The sequence below is a fragment of the Prunus dulcis genome, chromosome 4, assembly GCF_902201215.1.
Source record: "Prunus dulcis chromosome 4, ALMONDv2, whole genome shotgun sequence".
Taxonomy (NCBI): domain Eukaryota; kingdom Viridiplantae; phylum Streptophyta; class Magnoliopsida; order Rosales; family Rosaceae; genus Prunus; species Prunus dulcis.
In genome coordinates, this window is record NC_047653.1 from 12,962,236 (window position 1) to 12,985,053 (window position 22,818).

At 38.1% G+C, this 22,818-nt stretch overlaps 2 protein-coding genes and 2 pseudogenes across 3 annotated transcripts; 3 read left to right on the forward strand and 1 right to left on the reverse strand.

The window, feature by feature from the left end:
• The first annotated feature begins 2,091 nt into the window (after nt 1-2,091).
• Nucleotides 2,092-7,618, forward strand: LOC117625853 (F-box protein At5g49610-like). The gene is made up of 4 exons (XM_034357432.1): nt 2,092-3,533; nt 3,912-4,189; nt 5,890-7,110; nt 7,397-7,618. The coding sequence occupies exons 3-4, from the start codon at nt 5,994-5,996 to the stop codon at nt 7,402-7,404; spliced, it is 1,125 nt and encodes a 374-aa protein (XP_034213323.1). The 5' UTR covers nt 2,092-3,533; nt 3,912-4,189; nt 5,890-5,993; the 3' UTR covers nt 7,405-7,618.
• Nucleotides 7,619-7,901: 283 nt separating this feature from the next.
• Nucleotides 7,902-12,118, reverse strand: LOC117625851 (annotated as a pseudogene).
• A 431-nt stretch (nt 12,119-12,549) lies between these two features.
• Nucleotides 12,550-15,286, forward strand: LOC117625852 (annotated as a pseudogene). Its single transcript, XR_004585454.1, has 2 exons — nt 12,550-12,682; nt 13,352-15,286. The product of XR_004585454.1 is annotated as a polyubiquitin-like (transcript).
• Nucleotides 15,287-16,951: 1,665 nt separating this feature from the next.
• On the forward strand, nt 16,952-22,236 carry LOC117625849 (putative multidrug resistance protein). The gene is made up of 7 exons (XM_034357431.1): nt 16,952-17,134; nt 17,553-17,607; nt 17,720-17,907; nt 18,113-18,570; nt 18,662-19,202; nt 19,665-21,607; nt 21,706-22,236. Exons 1-7 carry the CDS (start codon nt 16,952-16,954, stop codon nt 22,079-22,081), a joined length of 3,744 nt encoding a protein of 1,247 aa, XP_034213322.1. The 3' UTR covers nt 22,082-22,236.
• Nucleotides 22,237-22,818: the final 582 nt, after the last annotated feature.

A 22,818-nucleotide genomic window follows, 5' to 3' on the forward strand; every position in this document is an offset into this window, starting at 1 on the left:
GTCCTGTCAAAAATAATTTAATTTCCCCATCCCTTATCGGTTGAAATCCAAGCCCATTGAAAAGCAAAGGTTTTTGAACCTATGGTTCTAAGTAGGGGTGGGCATCGGGACTGGAAACTCGGAACACCGAACCATACCGAATGGAAAAAATAGAAAGAAAAACTAGTTAATTAAAAAAGTCAACAAGCCAGCATCGAACCAGACCAGACCAATTCGAATCGATTCCAATTTCAATTTCACATCGCACCAAACCGAACCGAATTGGACCGGACCAGTTGTGTATAATTTTTTTAACAAAATTATTTAACTCTAATGCTACATTTTTAATCTCATAACTAATATTTCCCCAAGCCCAGCTTCAAAACATCTATCTTTTTTAGGTCGAAAATCTCTTTTTGTATGAAATTGAATCATTTGTTAATTTTCAGGCCCAAAAAATAAAATTTTATTTTGAATTTGTATAAAACAAAAAGTTTAAAAAAAAGTAATAATAATAATTCGATCCAAAACCCCAAAAAACAGAAATCGAACAAGAACCGGTTCAAACTGGACCGCTGTTTCAAAAAAAAATTTCACTAAAACCAACCGAACTTGACCGGTTAAATAGTACTGGTTCCGATTTCAATTTGAGGTGAACACCTTACCCAATCGGACCACACCCAACCCTAGTTATAAGCCTTGAAGGCATCGTGCCAAGAGAAGCATATGTGCTAGGCCGCAATGTCTTCCCAATCCTCTTCATTTACCACTTTCCCTCTCCCGAAATCCCTTATTCTTCTTTTCTCAGCCAAAATCTCTCTCCCCCAATTCAATTTGGCATTCCCTTTCAGACTCAACCCCACCTCCTCCCATCTTTGCACTTGAGACCGCGTTTCTCAATTACAAATCCAAGATCAGCTCCACTTCTTCTGGTACTTCAATATGAACTATGATCAAAACATTGTCTTGAGATGCTTTTGGATTTGAATATATTATGCAAGCAATTGAATTGGGAGGTGTAATCTGATGGTGATCATGGTGTCACATGTAGGTCACGTGAACAAACAAGCACAGGAGCATGGGGTTTGGCGGTTTTGGGTGGTTGGGTTAGAGGGAGGTGGTGGCTGGCGAGGCTTGGGTGGGGCTGTTGGTAGGGGTTGGGAGGAGAAGGAGAAAAATTGAGGATTGTCCTTGAATTGCTCAAATTGAAAACCACAAGGACAAAAGTGACAAAATTAAAACAACAGGGACCAAAGTGATAAAAGAGCCAAACTACATGAATCAAAAATGTACTTTTGCCTATATTTAATACTTGAAATACAATTTCATAATTTTCATCTTGGATTAAAGTTCTTTTATTTCATTTGATTTAGTGAGTGAATTCAATCCAAACTTATAAAGACTTTTGTGTACTTTTTTTAAGTGGCTAACTTTCATAGACTTTTCAAAGTTGTAATGACCTTGATCTCAGTGACATACTTTCATAGAATTTTATAGACTTTCATAAAGTGTATCATACAATTTAATAGACTTTTGTTATTCTTGAATTTCAATTCATTACAAACCTTGATAGTGTGTATGAGAGAGAACTCTCTTTCCTTTCCTTAAAGGATCGGATTTGAATTAGGGGTGGCAATTTCTGACATGACCCGCACGGAAAATTAATAGGTCAACTCACAGAATTAAATTTTCAAGTTATTTTTGGCTCAACCCACCATGACTCGTTTAATAAATGGGTAAGTTTTGAGTCAACCCGCCAACCCACTAAAATATGTGTAACTTACCAATCGTTTCTTTGGTTCTTCTTCATTTTTATAATTTTTTTTATTTCTCTTTTTCAATCTTCATACATCGAGATGTGGGTCTTTAATTTTTTTTTAATTTTTTTTTTGTTTTATTTTGAACATGAATTTTTTTTTTTTAAATAGTCATCTCTTTCTCTATTTTTATTTATTTATATTTTTACCACGTTAGTTATTAGTTGCTATCATTTAGCTGATTAACTCGATACGCGACTCAAAATCCAGAAATTAGGAGGTTAATCCAACACGACACCTTAATTAAACGGATCAGATTTAGATTGGGCATTATTAACACGTATATGATCCTCACAAGACATGACACCAGCCATTCCCAGCCCTAGTTTGGACTTAGGGGGAGAAACAGAGATAGCTGTTTAATTTGCTCCTCTGCAACAAACAATCACTGTTTCTCTGTTACCTCGAAACTACTTACTTGCAAAGTCTTAGATGTCTGCAACTCCTACCTCCACAGACCCAAAATCCTATCGCAAATTTACGATGGTCTATACCCCTATTTCACTTTGCACCCAAGGTTTCATCACTCAGAGACACATTCACTCCCTCTTTCTCTCTCTGTCTTTTCGGGAAATTGGCAAGGCTTCAGACCAACCTCTCTCTGGTGCTTTGCATGGCAGTTTACAGTCCGAGGTGTACAATTTCCACTTTTTATTTATATGACCCCAATTTAATGCTTTTCTTTTCTTCCCAAATGCATGCGCTGTTTATCTTTTCTGCCTGCCCTTTCTTCAGTTACAGCAATACTCTGGGTTTGTGAATCAGGAAATATCTCAGCATTGTTTGTTTTCTAAATTTAGGCTGAATGTTTTAAATTTGGTATTCTTGTAATGTTTTTATATCACTCTTGTATTGCTAATGATGCTCATCTAATACAAATATTGGAAAAAAGGAAGCAGGGGAACCCGCAAAGTTCAGTAATTTTGCCCATTATGATATTCAATGACAATGTTTATTCATATGATACCGTGGATCATGCCCATTTAGAGTAAGGAAATGGATTTGTTAGGTTGGAGTGAAAATTAAAGGATTTAACTTCTCTCTCTCTCGCTCTCTCACTTTTATAAATGTACGTTCAAAGTCCTGATCTTTTTATAATCTATGATTAAAGTTAACTAAGGGATCAATTAACTCCGAAATGATTTTTGCAGTAGCAATGCAACATCTAATTTTATCTGAATGAGACATACTGTAGATTTCTGTAGAATGAGTCATACTGTAGATTTCTGTAGAATGAGTCATACTGTAGATTTCTGTATAATGAATCAATGACTTCATGAGTTATAAGCTATGAATGTCAATCTTACTAATGGATGCCCATTGTATATGTTGTAATGATTTGCTGCCTCTCTTACTAGGACTACAATTGGTTCATGCTAAGAGAATAATATCTTTATCATGAGCTGTTGGATTTATTGTAAGCAACCATGTATGAAAAGAAGCATTTATTGAATTATTCCTGTTTCTTTGTTTTGGTTAGAAATTATTTGTGTTTCTTTTCTCAAAGAAAATCAAGGAATGTGATTTGCAATGGCTTCTAAAGTCAATGATCATGGCTACTGAAGTTAGCATTGCTAGATCATGGAGTTCATCACTAAAAGCCAATTATGCATTGTTTACATAAAAGAAGTTCTCTCTTTGGGATTTGTGTGAGGCCTGAATACGAAGACACCGGAAAAATTGAAATTTAAGTGATAAAATATCATTATGAGCACCATGTCCAACCAGAAGTAAATGGTAAGTTTACAACTTTCTCAATGTAAATGTACCAATGAACTGTATTCCAGTGAACTGTTGTGGCCACAACTACTACTATTGCTTCTTGGACTCTCATGTATAAGATTATGCACTGCTATAGCTTACATGCACAGCATTTCTTGGCAGATCTTATCTCAACCTTGGCATCAGTAAGACCATGTTAACATAGAAATAGGATTTAGGCAGTATGCCTAACTTGCATTTGATTACACCTTGTATTTGGATGAATTACTGTTACAAAATTATTTATGTATCCCATTATAGTATTCATCATATTTAGAGTATGTTTTTGGATATATTAGTCACTATTATCATGAAAGGTAACAAGTTTATTTACTTGCTAAATATTGCAACTAGGTCATGACTAAATTCCGAAAGAATTTGCGTACTGCGGGAGCGGGGTAAATGAGTAATATGGAAATCTATTTATCGGTACCCTTTATTTATTGAGGTCTCGCTCACTTAATCTCATTTCACCTACCACTTGTTGCAATGCATGAAGGCTTGAATTGCTAGGTTGACAGAAACTTTGCTGGTTAATGCGCTTTATAAGTTATCAGTTTCGTTCGCCTTCATTCAACAACAAAATTTCCAGTCTCTTTCCAAAGAGTGGCCTGGAGGGTTAATCGTAATCGGTGAGTTCCTTTGTTATGTATCTGGATAATCTTTTCAATTACCAATACTTTCGCAATGTATGACTTATTTTCACTTCATGACTTATTTTCACTTCATGACTTAAACCTAATAATTTGTCAACAACAGATTGTATGTCGAAATAGGGAAAAATGCCTAGGCATTTCATCATATGAATTGCAAAATTGTGTCATCATAAAAAGTATATCCCCTTCCCTCACAATTTTATTAGAATACATAATTTCAAGATACATTCAGAATTTGATCTTGGTATGATATGAAGGTAATCTGATTAGTTGCTCATCCCCAATTCCTTTGAGGGCTATAATCTTCCAAGCTGATGCATGTGGGCATACCTTTTCTTGCCCCAATTTAAGAGGGATCTTGACTTGTATTTTTCTTTTTCTTTTTTTTTTTTTGCTTTTTTCTTTTTTTTGTCCTCCGATTCTCAGTGATTTTCTTACAATGTACATGTTTGTTTCTTATGTGACTATCTGTTAGTAAACAGCACTGTCCAGCTTTCACATCATTAATCATATAATTATCTAATATAATCACTTCAGAATTCTATCTGAATTTTGTATGGTTATGATTGGATCTAGTTGACCACATGAATGAATTGTAGGAGCATTGGTAAATAAAATTTAAGCATTTGACGTTGTGCCCTTTTGTATTAGTTTATTTTTACCTCCCTTTTTAAATTCTTCATTGTCTTCTTGGTTGCTTTGTTTTCTTTTGACCTTTTATTCTCTATGCGATTTCTTCTAATTATCTGTTGAATTATCCAGACCTAATATACATAGTTTATCTATGAAATTTAAAAGCTGCCTTGATAAGAAGATAGTTCAGTATGGTTAGGATGTGGCTTTTGGCTTGATCATGTTTGTGCTTGTTCTTCACTGGTTCCATTTTCTTTTTTGTTTCTCTATTATTGCTGCCTAGATATCTGGTTACAGGTTCAAACGTCTTATGTCACTGTGAGGACAGCTCTCGGGTACATTTAATTCCCAAGGGCACAGCCTGGGTTCAATTGCAGGCCATGTCCTCAGTTGCTTGTTTTATGTGCTGTTTATGATTTCAGAAGCATTTCTACGCATTTCCTTTTAAGTGCTTTTACAAGTTTTGATAATTATTTAAAGTGTTCCTAGCTTTATGTTAAATGAACCAATGTACATGTGCTGTCATATACGTTTTCTGTATTCCAAAATTCCGTAATATCATTATAAAATTATTAGCTCTGAGAATGATATGCATGACTAGGAGAATAACTTGCAAGATGCAATTTTACATGGAAGTATGCTGGGTCAATTTGATTTGGTTTTAAAATGATAATTGGTTATTGTAAGTGAGAATTGGAACTATTTTCCCAAGATGAATATGGTATTAATTTTTAGTCAGTTTTGAGTACTGATATTGCTGTAAAAAGACAATTGTTTGTTAAGATTTTGTGTTAAGAGACATGGACAGGGAGCTTTATGGGTATCTACTATCGACATCTTGTGATGCCGTGGAGCATCTCCATTTGTAGAGTGTTTTTTTTGGGTCCAGACTTCAGATATTATAACTGTTTTGGAAATAGAAGTTTGGAAAAAGAAAGAACTTAAGCTGAAGTATATCTCTCTGTTTTTCTATGCTCTGGATGTTGATATTTTTTCCTCCATTATAAGATGTGACACAAAAACTTGACCTATTTGTATTGCAGGCGGATGCTTTTGGAAATCTGTCAAAGTGGTAGAATAGTGGGTTTCTCTTGAAGCAAAAGCCGTTAGAGCGCTTGGATAAAAGAGTTGTAAGAGCAGATAAACAATGGATAAATCTGTTGCGAAGTGTATCCCAAAACTTTCACGGAGGCAGAATGATAGTTGGTCTGATGTGGAAACTGTGGAAGATGTGCTTGCCAATATTCTTTCAAGGCTTCCAGTCAAGTGCCTCATACGTTCTAAGGCTGTTTCTAGACTTTGGCACAAATTGATTAGCAGTCCATATTTCACTAAATTGCATTTAATGCGGTCAAGAGAAAATGTGATCTATATACTTTATCCTTATATGGATGATATAAAAGAATTGCATTTGGTTGATGGTGATGGGGTAACCACCGAAGTAATCACTCTTCCTGGTTTTGAAAATGTTTCATCTCTTAGTATGATTTGTTCCTACAATGGGTTGATATGTTTCACCATTTACCCCTGGTTTCCTCACTTATATATGAGGCAACCGGTCGAGGAAGACTTGGAAATCCTAATCTGCAATCCCGCTACTCGTGAAATTCGGTTACTTCCAAGAGGTAGCCCAGCAGAACAGGAACTAGGCATTGGGGTTGCCTTTGGCCCAGGAACCAGTGATTATAGAGTATTTCGGTTTTTCTCCTCCATATTTGAAAAGCCAGTAGTCAGTCCTCAGTGTGAGATATTTTCATCAAGAACTGGAACCTGGAGAGGCATAGGTTTTGTTCAGCAATATCCTATGGGTGCAAATCACGTATTTTTTAATGGACAGGTTTACTGGTTTATTGCTTCAGAAGAAGATCATTCTACCCCTGGAAGCATTCTTTCAGTGGATATGGAGGACAACTTTAAAACCATTGAACTTCCAGAAGAAGTCACTGCACACTCCTTCCTAATTATTCTGGAAGGTTTCTTATCGTTAGTTGCTGTCTATGATGATGATCTAATTATGGATGTATGGATGTTAAAGGATGCAAATGAATCTTATTGGGAGAAGAAGTGCAGTGCTTATATTGAACACGCTGTTGAAGAGTGCATTTACTCTGTAGCTGGAAGGAATAATGAATTTTTTTTCATAACTACAGAACATTATTTTATCTTTAATACCGACAGGACTACCTGGGAGCAACTTTATCTTCAGGAGGGGTTTGGACAGGATTCTCCTGTTGTTTTTACATACACAGAAAGCCTTCTCCCCTGTAAGTACTATAAATGCTTTCAATTCATAATATTTTCTAATGGTTGAAGTTCACTGACCATTATGTATCTTCTGCTTTAAACTAGTGGGTATTTATCTAAGAGTATTTTGATATTGCGAGATTTATGCAGTAGAATCTTATCTTAATCTGAACAAGTGGATGATCTTAACTTATAGATAGTGCAACCATTCTCAAATTTGGGCATGGCATGAACTATGCAGTTTCTTTGGTTTGTTTACTTATGAACTTCCTCATCTTCTGACATGTCTTTGCATATGTTAAACAGGTAGCTGATTTCTGCATTTTGCAAGAGAGGAGGCAAATAAGCGAGAAGCATAATTTTAGTCATTTGCTGTTTTGTTTCCAGCTTGACAACATTTCTGGTGGGACTATTATTTGTTTTGAAATTCTCTCTTTTATTTTATTATTTTACTTTTGGACTTTTGTACTTTTGAGTAACAGTCGTTTATGTATGGTTGTGTTGCTTCCTGGATATGTTGCCCTGTTATTTCTACCATGTGCTTGCTGCTTGTCTTTTCCATGGTAGTTCGCGATGGCTAAGAATTCTACACGTCTGACATTTCGTTCTTTGGTTTCCACAAGACAGGTTTACAAGAGTGAGAGGTTGTTCTTCAAGAATCTCCCGCAAGGAAAACTAACAATATATCAATTTAACACCAACTAGTAATTCTTGTTTGCAAACCTAGTGATGGGAATCTCAATTTGCTAGCATGCTTATCAATCTCAATCAATTAGTTGGTGATCAACCGGGGTCCAAAAGAAGTCACCTTTCATGATAAAGTTTTCTAGATTACAGGTTAATTAGCCTTCCACAATTTACTTGAAGTGCTAACAAATTACTCAAGTATTATGAAAGTGTTGACATACTTGTTTCGGTATGACCCCGTGCTCTTTTAGGAAAACTACTTTTCCACACTGATTGCATCTACAAGTTGAAAGTGATAAAGAAGCACTCTCTTTAAACTATTGCAGAATGGGGAGGAATTTCCATTACAAAAAGGTCAAGTACTGGCTGGGCCCATATGAGACTTGCAACTTCTCAAAAGTCGGGTCTTCCATGTCACTAAGCAAACAGTAATCAAAGCAAAGCACCCATAAATTTTTAGACTTTAGTACTATGTGGTTACAACCTTAGAGACAAGGGTGTAACCACAAGGTACTAAAGTGTAATTAACTCAAATTTTCATCAATAATAAATTCTGCTGTGTAATTGGTATGATCATTTTGGAGATCAATGAAGAAACTTAACACTCAATGGTAAACCATCATATATCAACTGGAGCTGGCTTTGTGACAAAGAGGTTGGCCTTGTATACCTTCAACATAGCATTGCCTGAGAGCAAGGTGGTCCTTCATTATTTGTTCTTACATTTGCACCTGAGCTTACAGAGATGAGAAATGAAGAATCTGCAGGCTTCAGGTAGGGAAAACATTTTCACCAGTTGGGAAAGAAACATGAAGGTAATAACATGAAAAGCGGCTCCGACTAGGGTTCCCAAGGTTTTGAGAAATTGCTGATCAGGCATGGCAGCCTTAATCCCTGTTTCGAATGCTATTGCGGTGGATTGCAGAGCAATATATGTAAGAGCAGCAGCACTTGTGAAATAGTAAACATAGGAGGACTTGTTGCTGTTGACAGCTCCCCAAAACAGAAGGCAAGCTGCAATTATTGAGCAAGTCATGGCAACAGTGTCTGTGATGATGAACCACTTGAAATCATTATTTGACTGCAGAAGAGCCTGCCCTCGGTCTGGGCCTACATCATTGTTATACCCCCAGGCATTGTGAAGGCAGCTGCAAATGTCACAGTTGTGATAAGAGTTGTAACCATCAAAAGGGTCTGACCCATTTGCATGTAAGTTTGCACTGCATTGGCTTCTTCTTGTTCTGCTCTTGGGGAAATCTTGATGTCCAAATATGAATCTCGGGTACCAAGATGTCCCCAAATGTCTGGGATAATGTTCTGCAATTTCTACCAGATGAACAGTTGTAGTTTGTTAAGAATTATAACCAATTATACACAAGGGATATTAATTATGTAGTTATCACTCACCCTGGGAGATGCAAAACTGGATTCCTTAATTGACCTATCAATGTCAAATGCTGCTTGACCACATTTGTACATGGAACTTTGATGCACTCTTCCATCCCACATCAAGTAATACATAATCCAAGTCTTTCTTTCTATGGTTGCGAGATGCAAAGGCGTGTTTCCAATGACATCAGGCTGATTTATGAGGCACTCCAGTTCTGGTGTTTCTAGTATATACCTTACCACATGTGCTCTGCCACCAATGATCGCCATATGAAGAGCATTCTGTCCATATAGGTCACAAATTTCTCCCGAGTCTGGGCAATGTCGAATGATCTCTCTAATCACAGAGGTATGACCTTTGCTGGCTGCAACATGAATCGGTGAACGGCCCTCTTTGTCCAAAACATATGCAATAGAAGTATCAAGTTCTAGTAATCGTTTAACTGTTCTATGTTGGCCAAGGGATGCTGCATAGAAGAGAGGAGTTCTGCCTTGGTGATCAGTTTCTTTGATCAGCTGCTGTTTGAATCGTAGGAGTCCTTCCACGATGTCTTACCGTGAGAAAAATTGAGTTTGAGTTTAAATAATGAAAATACAGAAGTTGTGAAACTAATATGACCCAATGTTCAATATATATTTATGTATATGTGACTGGAATTTTATTCTATGCAACTTCAAATACCAAACGCATCTATCTGAAGTTAGAGTCCATAAAGAATTGTAAGGAGTTGGATATTATAATAGTTGCTGAAAGTGTGTGCAAAGTTAAAACATCCATTGCTAAAACAGCTAGAACAGAACTACGCCAAAGTATGACATACCAAAATGCTTCTCAACCACAGCTGCATGCAAGGCTGTTCTGCCATCTGACCCGCCATGAGCTGATGATGCAGTTGATTTTAAAATCTGATTCAGAATCTCAAACATTCCTCCTCTTGCAGCCAGGTACAATGGAGACTCTCCCGCATCATTTTCAATAGACGCTAATTTAGGGTCCATTGTAAGCAAGAACTGAACCAATTTAATGTGACCATTCCTCACAGCTTCATGTAAAACTGTGTTTTTCCCCCTATTTCCCATTCTCAGCGTCTCAAACATGCCATCTTTTTCATTCCTGAAGTCTTCCTGTGACATGGATAAAATTTCTCTGACCAGATCATTGAAGATAGAGAAGCAACCAACCCTTGCAGCCACATGTAAAGGAGTATCTCCAGCTAAGTTTTGCTGTGTGAGAAGGGACCTGCATCTACTATAAATCTCGGCCACAACATTTGAGTCTCCAAATTCCACGGCGATATGGAGGGCTGTGTTTTTGCGAGGTGTAAGTTGATATAGTAGGCTGGGATTATCATTAAGAAGTTGTTTGAGGAAGCAAATGTCCCCTGACTTTGCATATCTGTAGAGCCTTGGATCCATGGGATATTGGTAATGAGCAACTAGTACAAACTTTGTGGATGCTTTATACAAGGCCTTGTGAAAGAAAATAAAAAACTCATCATCCCATAGCTTAGTCTTATTGTTGACAGTCAACAGTTTGGAATGGTTCATTCATTGACCTCTATATTCTGGCCTTGTTTAAAAATCATGACGTGATTTTCAGGACAAGTGGATGAACAAAATCTGCAGTTCAATTCAAGTAAAGCTAACCTAACACAAAGTCTGTGTGAGGTCTACATGACAGTTAGTTGCACATAACTTTCCAAGAGGGTCAATTCCTGCTCTTATCTGCTACGTGGTTGATCAGTTCAAATCCAGCCATTCTAAAGCCAGAAGTTGTTCATAATTTAAACAAAGTGGTGAGTTATTTTAAAGCCAGAAGCAGAACGCAATCACTATAATATGCTGGGAGAGAGTTCAAAGTCAAAGCCTGTATGATTTTCAAAGTCAATGCAATTGCTTTCGCTTAATTTTTTTTTTTTTTTCTTTCTAATGGTTGAAGTTCAAATGTCTCTTCTGCTTTACAGTAGAATTCTATTTTAATCCGAACCGAGTGAATGATCTTAACTTATGGAAACCCTTTTGCTCTTCTTTTTTTGCATTTAATTTTTTTTCTTTTCACCCTTTCTCCAACTCCAGTTTTTTTGACTGATCTTCCTTCTTGTGTGCTGTCTGGTGTAAGAGCTCTTCCTCCTATTGTTGTTTCACATAAACAATCTCATTGAACATTTCAATGAAGTTTTTCCTTTTGGAGCAACTCAACTCACAAGAAATAGTGAGTGCAAAATCATCCTATATCAAATGGAGGGCAAAGAAGGTTGGCCTTGGATTCACATAGTCCTTCAAGCAAGTTCTTGTTTTGTGGTTATTTGGCTACTTTTTTGCAACAAACCTTCATTCTTTTGCTTGCAGCCAATTTTCCTTTTTGTATCCAAAGATCAATTGGTCTTAGACAGCTGGCCTTATTGGATTTAATATGTGATTACTCTTGAACCAACCTCATCTCTCGGTGTTCCAAGAAACAAACCACTGTCTCGTATTCTAGCACATAATTGGAATACCGCACCCTCTCACATGCTTGTGCTAAAACCACTTGGCTCTGCTCCCTCCTTCTTGAATTGGGTGTGCGTATTCAGCTCCCGATAAATCTCAGTACCACTTACATGGAGGCCAATCCCAAACTTGTGCAATACCCAAACTTGTTTTCAGGGTGCAAACCCATATTTGTTTTCTGGGTGAAATACCCAAGCTTTGTTTCCGGTGTGGAAAACCCAATGCCTTGATTTCAGGATTTATTACCCAATAATGAATTGAACATCTAAGAAATTTGTGGGTTTTATACCCAATCATGGGAGACTTCAAGAGCGGAGCCTTGTTGCAAATGCAACATGTATCTGCAGCCTCACGACTGTCCTTCTCTACCTTTGTGGCTTTTTGGGTTTTTTCCTCCCCAGCCTCCTAGTTGTCTCTTCTCTTTTATAGAGTGATTGCGAGAAAGAGTTTTGAGAAAGAGTTGTCTCTTCTCCTAGTTGTCCTTCTCAATCCTTGTTCAAATTAGATTCCTCCTCCCACTTGATCAACTTATCTTTTTCCTTCATTTATCCCTTCCTTTGCTCTAGGGATAAGATTGGGGACAATTTGATATACATGTTTCAAATTTGTTTTGAAAACAAGTGTAGTGTGGGGACCATACCCACCCAACGCTGTGGGGCTTATCCAAACCCACAAATTTTTTTGTGAATTTTTTTGGTTCAATGCTAACTAGAACCTTTATTTTAGCTAAAATAAAAATAACAAGCCTCTAAATAGAATGTTGAGTTATTTATTTATTTATTTATTTATTTTTGTCAAGTGAAGAGATGCTAATCTTGGCGTGCATGATCTAATCCTAACGCGTGGCACAGTCCTATTGGAAATCTCCTTTTATGATTCCGTAATTAAGTCGGCAATTGGTCCTATAAATGAAGGCTTCCCCATTACCAAACCCTTCATCGTTTAGAATTTCAGATCCGATAGAAACCAGAGGCAAACCCAAATTCTTTGAAGCTCTTCTAAGTTCTCTCTTACCTCACTTCCAAGGTTAGTATTTCTGTATCTGGCAATTCCTTTGCTTCTGTATTTTTTTTTTCTTTTGATTATTTGATTATTGATGTAATTGTTAATTTACTGTTAATATTTAAGATCTGTTTGAAAATATTTTATGAAATTGTGTAGATCTATCAGTTTTTAATTGATTACCTTGTCAAGATCCAACTTTGATGTATGAATTCCAGAAAACACCAATTCTAATTTGGATTAATTTGTGTCGAGTCGTTTGATACCAAGATTTTGTTTTGTGTTAGATCCTGAAATTTATGGGATACTATTTTGATTTAGGTTTGTGTATTCCATTTTTGAATTCCAAGATCCAACTTTGATGAATGAATTCCAGAAATCATCATCTCCAATTTGGATTAACCTGTTTCTAGTCGTTTAATACCGAGATTTTATTTTGTTTTAAAAATTCTGAAATTTATCGGATACAATTTTGATTTAGGCTTGTTTTTGTTTGATTGTTTGATTACTGATGAAATTGTTAGCTTATTGTTGTTAATAATCAAAGATCTGAATGAAATGATTTACGATCTTCGAGGTCTATAAAATAATTTTTAATTCTGTCTGACATAATCAATCATTTTCCAAGATCTTGTTTTGTTTTTATGAATTCCCAAGAAACAAAATTGATTTAGGGTTGTTTTGCGTGAACAGATGCAGATCTTCGTGAAAACCCTCACAGGCAAGACCATCACCCTCGAGGTTGAAAGCTCTGACACCATTGACAATGTCAAAGCCAAGATTCAGGACAAGGAAGGCATTCCCCCAGACCAGCAGAGGCTGATCTTTGCTGGCAAGCAGCTTGAGGATGGCCGCACCCTCGCCGATTACAACATCCAGAAGGAGTCCACCCTCCACTTGGTGCTTCGTCTCCGTGGTGGTATGCAAATCTTTGTCAAGACCCTTACCGGGAAGACAATAACCTTGGAAGTTGAAAGCTCGGATACTATTGACAATGTCAAGGCAAAGATCCAGGACAAGGAGGGAATTCCCCCAGACCAGCAGAGGCTCATCTTTGCTGGAAAGCAGCTTGAGGATGGCCGCACCCTGGCGGATTACAACATCCAGAAGGAGTCCACCCTCCACTTGGTGCTTCGTCTCCGTGGTGGTATGCAAATCTTTGTCAAGACCCTTACCGGGAAGACAATAACCTTGGAAGTTGAAAGCTCGGATACTATTGACAATGTCAAGGCAAAGATCCAGGACAAGGAGGGAATTCCCCCAGACCAGCAGAGGCTCATCTTTGCTGGAAAGCAGCTTGAGGATGGCCGCACCCTGGCGGATTACAACATCCAGAAGGAGTCCACCCTCCACTTGGTGCTTCGTCTCCGTGGTGGTATGCAAATCTTTGTCAAGACCCTTACCGGGAAGACAATAACCTTGGAAGTTGAAAGCTCGGATACTATTGACAATGTCAAGGCAAAGATCCAGGACAAGGAGGGAATTCCCCCAGACCAGCAGAGGCTCATCTTTGCTGGAAAGCAGCTTGAGGATGGCCGCACCCTGGCCGACTACAACATCCAGAAGGAGTCCACCCTCCACTTGGTGCTTCGTCTCCGTGGTGGTATGCAAATCTTTGTTAAGACCCTTACTGGGAAGACAATCACCTTGGAAGTTGAAAGCTCGGATACCATTGACAATGTCAAGGCAAAGATCCAGGACAAGGAGGGCATTCCCCCAGACCAGCAGAGGCTCATCTTCGCTGGTAAGCAGCTTGAGGATGGACGCACCCTTGCTGACTATAACATCCAAAAAGAATCGACTCTGCATTTGGTGCTCCGGCTGCGTGGTGGTATGCAGATATTTGTGAAAACTCTGACCGGGAAAACCATTACTCTGGAAGTGGAAAGCTCTGATACTATTGATAATGTTAAGGCCAAAATCCAGGACAAGGAGGGTATTCCCCCAGACCAGCAGAGGTTGATCTTTGCAGGCAAGCAGCTCGAGGATGGAAGGACCCTTGCTGACTACAACATTCAAAAGGAGTCCACTCTGCACTTGGTGCTTCGACTGCGTGGTGGGATGCAGATCTTTGTGAAGACTCTGACTGGCAAGACCATAACGTTGGAGGTGGAGAGTTCGGATACAATTGATAATGTGAAGGCCAAGATTCAGGACAAGGAGGGCATTCCTCCAGACCAGCAGAGGCTCATCTTTGCCGGTAAGCAGCTCGAGGATGGGAGGACTCTTGCAGATTACAACATTCAGAAGGAGTCTACCCTTCACCTTGTCCTTCGTCTCCGAGGTGGTTTCTGAATTCTGAATGATCCTTGTGGTTCCATCCTTTTCTGATCAGTGAACAGTGGCTTTGTTAAGTATTTTTATTTTTGAATTTTCGTACTTGGCTGATGGATGATGGGTCACACTAAGACTATCTCGTTAATAAATAAACATGCTTTGTATGTATCTGCTCAGTTTCTTTTTAGCATTTGAAATTTCTGTTATACATGCATCTATATTGCTCTATAATATTGTTTTTGGAACTTTGGATGGTCGGATTGGAGATGTGGTCTGGTTAAAATCAAAGCAGAGGATTCGAATCTGTGGTTGAAATCTAGTCTGAGGATTCGAATCCGTGGTTGAAATCTAGTCTATGTACCCCAAGTTGAATTAAACTAGGAGATGTAATTGACATTCCCTTTTGTATTCCTGGTAGATGTAAATGTCGTTTTTACTTCAATGCAAGAACGTAAACCAGTTTTTCATATGTTAGTTTCTTTTATCTTACCAAGTTGTCTTTCTTTTCTATTTCCAACGAATGAACCAAAAAAAAATTTCAAATTTCCAATAAGATAAATTTCATCTAACACTATATATTGTTTCATAAAGTACATTAGTTACATTTGTTTGTTTATTATCACGTATTTACACAAATTCAAAATTTCGACAAGATAAGATTTTATCTCACGCCAACCTTTGGATTAAAAAAGCAGATTCAATCTCATTCGCAAATTATAATATTATTATTTATAATCTGCATAAAACTCAAGATTCAAACAAGATAAGACTTCATCTCACACCAATTGTTGAATTAAATTCTCTCATCCCCATCTTAACTCACATAAATGTCGTAGACCCGATTATCTAAATACTCCATTTTACACTGTTCTTTGAATATCTTTCTCATCCACTATATTACAATGAATGAACCAACAAAACATAGGTTTTACCCCAAAATGGCTCATTTTAAGGCCAAAATTATAAAAATGATGGCTAATTTAGTCTGTTTGCAATCAAATGGGTTCTTTTCTTTCTTTTCTTTGTTTGTTGGTGTCTGTGCGCTTCCATTTTTCAATCATATAGGTGAATTATTTGGACATAAAATCCTAAATAACACACACTAGGATCCCAACAGAAAAATAAATAACACACACTAGGAGAAAATGACCCGTTGACAAACTCAACGTGAAAGGAACGGTAGAGACTCATTTCTGGGCACATGTGTCCTAAAGACAAAGATACAAGGGCAACATTCGCTGGCGCCACCTTTGAGAATTACATGAGAGAAAAACAATGAAAAAAATGATATCAGTTTGCTTTATTTTATCTTATTCGGACTGCAGATCCCTGAAGCATCAGCATAAATAATAATAATTATAAATAAATAGAACAATAATTTGGTTGCTTTTACAAAGGGTAACCTAAGAATCTAATGTCCTGAACATGTTGAATGCACTTGGCTTTATGTTTGGTCAAGGTTGAAAGTTGCAGGCATTGGCATATAATTATTGAAAAAGAAAACAACCAGATAGATCTTGGCCGAATTGAAATGTGTGACTTTTATACATAGCCTTATGTAACAGCTAATGCAGAAGGCAACAGAAAATTACAAACCAATGACAAAAGCCGCAACATTGTCGAAATCAGTCTCATTCTCAGATAATGCAGATGATGCAGATGCATAATTTTACTGTAACTCAATGGGGAATAATTCATATCAAGTAGTATGAATGCATGAAGACAAATTTTACAGTGACCAAGTGAATGGCAACTCTGGCTTGCCTTCATTGCTTGCCAAGATACAAGATGAGATTGCCGGCTTGTTTATTTTAAAAAGAAAAAAACCCAATAATTGTAATTCACTCAATTTGCATAGCATCAGCAGAAGTGCATAAACAAGACAATATAACAGATAACAAGCTGCCGATATTCTGCCAAATTGAATTAATAAATTATTTTGTTGTTAAATAGGTGATGAAGTTGTATAAAGTCTAGAGCTTTGAAAGCTGTACATTCAAATCAATCCTCCAAGAAATGGGGCTCAAAAAAAGCATGTTTCGCTATGCAGACGGCACGGACAAGCTGTTGATGTTGTTTGGAACTTTAGGCAGCATTGGTGATGGACTGCAGAACCCTCTCATGATGTACATTCTCAGTGAGGTTATCAATTCTTATGGAAGTGCTAATGGAGGTTTGACAAATGCTGATGTAGACAAGGTAAGCATAGTACAATTTCTCAGTAATTCTGCAGTACAAGGCATTTTACCTGTTTTTGGTTGAAGAAAAATGGCACCCCTGACCCAATATGCTGCCACAGGCACATAATTTAACGTTAAAGAACTTGAATTTGATAATGAAAAGTAAGCTTTTCAATATATCAACAGGGTTAACTCAGAAATACTAACCCTCTGTCTGCTTCCCTCTCTCTGATTGTGGAGGAAAGAGAGAGAAACTTTTGAGAGCTAGAATAGGAGCATATAAGTTCAGAAACAGATCAAGCGGGGTTTGGTTTGGTCGGTCCAGGGATTTGTAAAACTATTGAGATTTTCTATGGCCTGGATAATTTGATTCTTGCGTCGTAATGTCTTTTGAGTATTTGCAGTGGACGTGCTAACTTTGATTTTCATTTTGCCAGTTTGCACTCAGGCTCTTCTATGTTGCCATTGGAGTTGGACTTGCAGCATTTGTTGGTACGTAAATTTTTCAGTTAATTTGTCTTGCATGTTTTCGGGAGAAGGAAAGCATTACAGATTTTGATAAGAACAGGAACCTGACCTATTTTCATGCTAACTACTTCTACAGAAGGGTTATGTTGGACACGAACTGCAGAGAGGCAGACTTCCAGAATGAGAATGGAATATCTGAAATCTGTTCTTAGACAAGAAGTTTCCTTCTTTGACACCCAGACTGCCGGTTCTTCAACAACATACCAAGTTATCTCAATCATCTCCTCTGATGCCAACGCAGTCCAAGTTGCCTTATGCGAGAAGGTTAGAGTTAATTTCATAAGAAATCCACCTAAAGATTAAAAGCAGTATCAAAAAAACATATCCTTGAGGGCTTCTCTTGGCTCAAATGAAGCATGGTCAGAATGCACATGAATTTGGTGATAAATTATCAGTTAAATGCAAGGAATTAACAGGCTTGTTTTCGTTCACATCCATTTAGCTAAATGTGTTCCTTTCCTTGATGTAGATACCTGACTGCCTGACATACATGTCAACTTTCTTCTTCTGCCACATATTTGCCTTCAGACTGTCATGGAGGTTGACGTTGGCTGCTATGCCGCTTTCAATCATGTTCATAGCTCCAGGACTTATATTTGGAAAGATTCTGATGGGCCTGGTAATGAAGGGGATTGAAGCTTATGGAGTTGCAGGGGGATTTGCCGAACAAGCAATTTCTTCAGTAAGAACTGTATATTCTTATGTTGGAGAAAATCAGACACTAAATAGGTTCAGCACTTCACTTCAGAAAGTTACTAAACTTGGAATCAAGGTAGGTCTTGTAAAGGGATTGCTGATGGGAAGCATGGGAATCATTTATATCGGTTGGGGGTTTCAGGCTTGGGTTGGCACTTATTTGGTTACTCAGAAAGGAGAAGATGGTGGGCATGTTTTTGTAGCCGGTTTCAATGTCCTCATGGGAGGCCTGTGAGTTAACTTTTTTCAAGAACTAATTATCGCTTACTGCCGCTGCATTGCGTTTCTATCTTGAACTTATAATTTATCATTGGTATTGCAGGAGTATTTTAAGTGCTCTCCCAAACTTGACTGCTATCACAGAGGCATTGGCAGCTACAACTCGAATTCTTGAAATGATTGATCGTGTTCCTAGTATCGACACTGAAGACAGAAAAGGGAAGGCTTTATCACATGTCAGAGGAGAAATAGAATTCCAAGACATTTACTTCAGTTACCCATCAAGACCTGAAACCTCAGTCTTACAAGGGTTGAATCTTAAGGTTCCAGCCGGTAAGAGTGTAGGTCTAGTTGGGGGCAGTGGTTCTGGCAAGTCAACAATCATTGCATTGCTTGAGAGATTTTATGACCCTATTGAAGGAGAAATACTCTTGGATGGACACAAAATTAGAAGACTTCAGGCAAAATGGTTGAGATCCCAAATGGGTCTGGTTAATCAGGAACCTGTTCTGTTTGCAACTTCCTTAAAAGAGAACATACTTTTTGGAAAGGAAGGAGCTTCAATGGAAGAAGTAATAAACGCAGCTAAAGCTGCAAATGCACATGACTTCATCGTTAAGTTACCAGACGGATATGAAACTCAAGTATGCTTTCTTCTACTATTTGGAATTTATTTTTGGCTTCCATGCTTGGCTTTCTTCTTTTTCTTATAAGGTCTCCAAGAAACATGCAACACTCAACTGAGAGTTAAAAATAGTTGTATGACATCAATGTTCTAAATTGCAAAAGTTGTTGGGATCCCAGTGCTATCATGATCTATTGTTTTAAAGCATGTACAAATTTACCTAAACAATCTGTTAGCCGAGATTTGGAACACGAGTGGAATTCAGTTGAACATGCCCTTTAGCCTCCATGACAGTCATCATGCTACAACAGTCTAACGACATTCAGTTGTAACTATTCTTATAATAACTTACCTGCCTAGGAAATGAATTAATTCAATTTTGAATTGTCTAATGTTGATTGTTTGAAAATAATTATGAACTTCTCAGATATTGTTCCTGTGATTTCTACTTACAAAAACATGATATTTGTGGTTTTCCCAGGCTGGTCAATTTGGGTTCCAACTTTCTGGCGGGCAAAAGCAGCGAATTGCTATAGCAAGAGCTCTGCTAAGGGATCCAAAAATCCTACTTCTTGATGAAGCAACTAGTGCACTGGATGCACAGTCTGAAAGAGTAGTGCAGGAGGCAATTGATCAGGCGTCAAAAGGGAGGACAACAATCATAATTGCCCACCGCCTTTCTACAATCCGAACAGCAAATTTGATTGTGGTTCTTCAAGCTGGGAAAGTAGTTGAATCAGGCTCACACAACAAGCTGATGCAAATGAAGGGGGAGCAGGGAGGTGAATACTTCAAGATGGTACAAACGCAGCAGATGGCAAGCCAAAATGAGGCTGCTGATGATTCCAATTCTCAATCATATGAAAAACCTCGCCGTAGGAGGAGCGTTACACCAAGCCCCATTAGTTACAGATCAACTTCTCCTTCTCCAGCGTTCATGTCTATGTCCATGGGGACACCCTACTCCTTCTCTGTCCAATATGATCCTGATGATGAAAGTGACGATGAAGACTTCAAGCGCCCAACTTATCCTCCTCCTTCACAATGGCGTTTGCTGAAAATGAATGCACCAGAATGGGGACAAGCCTTACTTGGATGCTTGGGTGCAATAGGTTCTGGGGCAGTACAACCTATAAATGCCTACTGTGTCGGATCACTTATATCGGTTTACTTCCTCCAGGACAAATCTGAAATTAAGTCCCAATCCAGGGTCTTGTCCCTTGTTTTCTTAGGCATTGGTGTTTTCAACTTCTTCACCAATCTCCTCCAACACTACAATTTTGCAATCATGGGAGAAAAGTTGACCACAAGGGTAAGAGAGCAACTACTTGAAAAGCTGATGACTTTTGAGATTGGGTGGTATGATCAAGATGAGAACACAAGTGCAGCCATTTGTGCAAGGTTAGCCACCGAAGTAAACATGGTTCGATCTCTTGTTGGGGACAGGATGTCATTGTTGGTCCAAGCAGTTTTCGGGGCCACCTTTGCTTATGCAGTAGGACTTGTGCTGACATGGAGGCTAGCCCTTGTGATGATAGCAGTGCAGCCAATAGTCATTGGGAGCTTTTATGCAAGGAGTATCTTAATGAAGAGTATGGGAGAAAAAGCCCGAAAAGCTCAAAAGCAAGGAAGCCAATTGGCAAGCGAAGCTGTCATCAACCACAGAACTATAACTGCCTTTTCTTCTCAGAAAAGAATTTTGGGGCTGTTTAGTGCAACCTTGAAAGGTCCTAAGAAGGAGAGTATCAAACAGTCCTATGTTTCGGGTGCTGGCTTGTTTAGCTCCCAATTCTTCAACACTGCTGCTACAGCTTTAGCTTACTGGTATGGTGGGAGGCTACTGGTGCTGGAGGAGATAACTCCAAAGCATCTATTTCAGGCTTTTTTGATACTTCTATTTACCGCTTATATCATTGCAGAAGCTGGAAGCATGACTTCTGATATATCTAAAGGAAACAGTGCCATTCAATCGGTGTTTGCCATTTTAGATAGGAAAAGTGAGATCGATCCGGATAACAAATGGGGACTGGAAATTAAGAGGAGGATAAAGGGTCGTGTCGAGTTCAGAAATGTTTTCTTTTCATATCCAACAAGACCTGACCAGATGATACTGAAAGGACTGAGCCTCAGAATTGATGCAGGCAAGACAGTGGCACTAGTTGGGCAGAGTGGTTCTGGAAAATCCACCATTATTGGGCTCATTGAGAGGTTTTATGATCCAAAGAAGGGATCAGTCTGTATAGATGAACAGGATATTAAAAACTATAACTTGAGAATGTTGAGGTCACATATAGCATTGGTTAGTCAGGAGCCTACCCTGTTTGCTGGAACTGTCCGTGAAAATATTGCATACGGTAAAGAGAACGCAAAAGAATCTGAGATCAAGAGGGCTGCAGTTCTGGCCAATGCTCATGACTTCATAAGGTATGAAATTACAGTTGACAAGTTAGACACCAAAAAGATTACGCTTATTTGCAGCTTCACAATATGCTAACATTTCTGTCTTTTTCTAAATTTTGCAGTGGAATGGATAATGGTTATGATACATATTGTGGAGAGAGAGGAGTTCAGCTATCAGGAGGTCAGAAACAAAGGATTGCAATAGCTCGGGCAATACTGAAGAACCCGTCAATCCTCCTACTGGATGAGGCTACCAGCGCGCTTGATAGCGTGTCGGAGAAGGCAGTTCAAGAAGCGCTCGAGAAGATGATGGTCAGTAGAACATGTATAGTCATTGCTCACCGGCTATCCACGATACAAAAGGCCAACTCCATTGCTGTGATCAAGAATGGTAAGGTTGCAGAACAAGGTTCACATAATGAATTGATTTCCTTGGGACGCAACGGAGCATACTACTCTCTGATAAAACTACAGACTGGTAGTTCACCTCCCAGGTAAAAACCAGAGAAATGGTGACCAAACGTTAAGGATGTTGCATATGATATGTAGATTGGTTTTGAATTAGTTACATGAATTTTTGTCAATATGAGAAGGAATTTGTATTTAGGTTGCTTTTTACATGGAAGATGGATATGATTTAGGCTTTGCTCATATTTTCTGAATTTTATAGTTATGTTAAAGCCATTTGCAGCACAGTGGTAAGCTGGGATTTTACCTTGGTTCTTGGTTTAGTTTTGAATAATTGGGAAACAAGAAAATTCTCATTCAAAAATTCAAGATGGTAGATGAAAATCAGCAAGGAGATGAGATCATAAATGAGAATCATGAGATTGAATTGCCATTTAAACCCTAAAATTTGTGTAAAGTGGAGCACTTAATGTCTGGCCTTTACAGCATGGAAATCTGATTCCCAGAACATCATAAGTTGATATCTTGTTGAAATCTAGCCACGTTCTTTCTTGTTATGTAGGACCAACCCACTTTAACAAAGTTTATCAAAGAAAACAGCAGGAATTTTTCAAAGCTATATCTTGTTTATTGGAATACCACTCCGCTTTCAAAGGCGATATGTTGGCATCATTATTTTCCAGCCAATTCATTTTCCCACCCGAGTCGTGTATCGAGTCGTATCGGAAATTGCCACCACAGTTCATTAACTCCAGGAACAAAAATGAATGAAAAACACATCAAAATGTGATGAAAAACAACAAAATTCAAAATATTAGATAATTCAG

Bases quoted from the DNA above. Each gene is read 5' to 3' on its own strand.
- LOC117625853 (XM_034357432.1), top strand. From the start codon at position 5,994: ATGGATAAATCTGTTGCGAAGTGTATCCCAAAACTTTCACGGAGGCAG.
- LOC117625849 (XM_034357431.1), top strand. From the start codon at position 16,952: ATGGGGCTCAAAAAAAGCATGTTTCGCTATGCAGACGGCACGGACAAG. The intron at 17,608-17,719 runs GTACGTAAATTT...CTACTTCTACAG, and splicing joins TGGACTTGCAGCATTTGTTG to AAGGGTTATGTTGGACACGA. The intron at 17,908-18,112 runs GTTAGAGTTAAT...TCCTTGATGTAG, and splicing joins AAGTTGCCTTATGCGAGAAG to ATACCTGACTGCCTGACATA.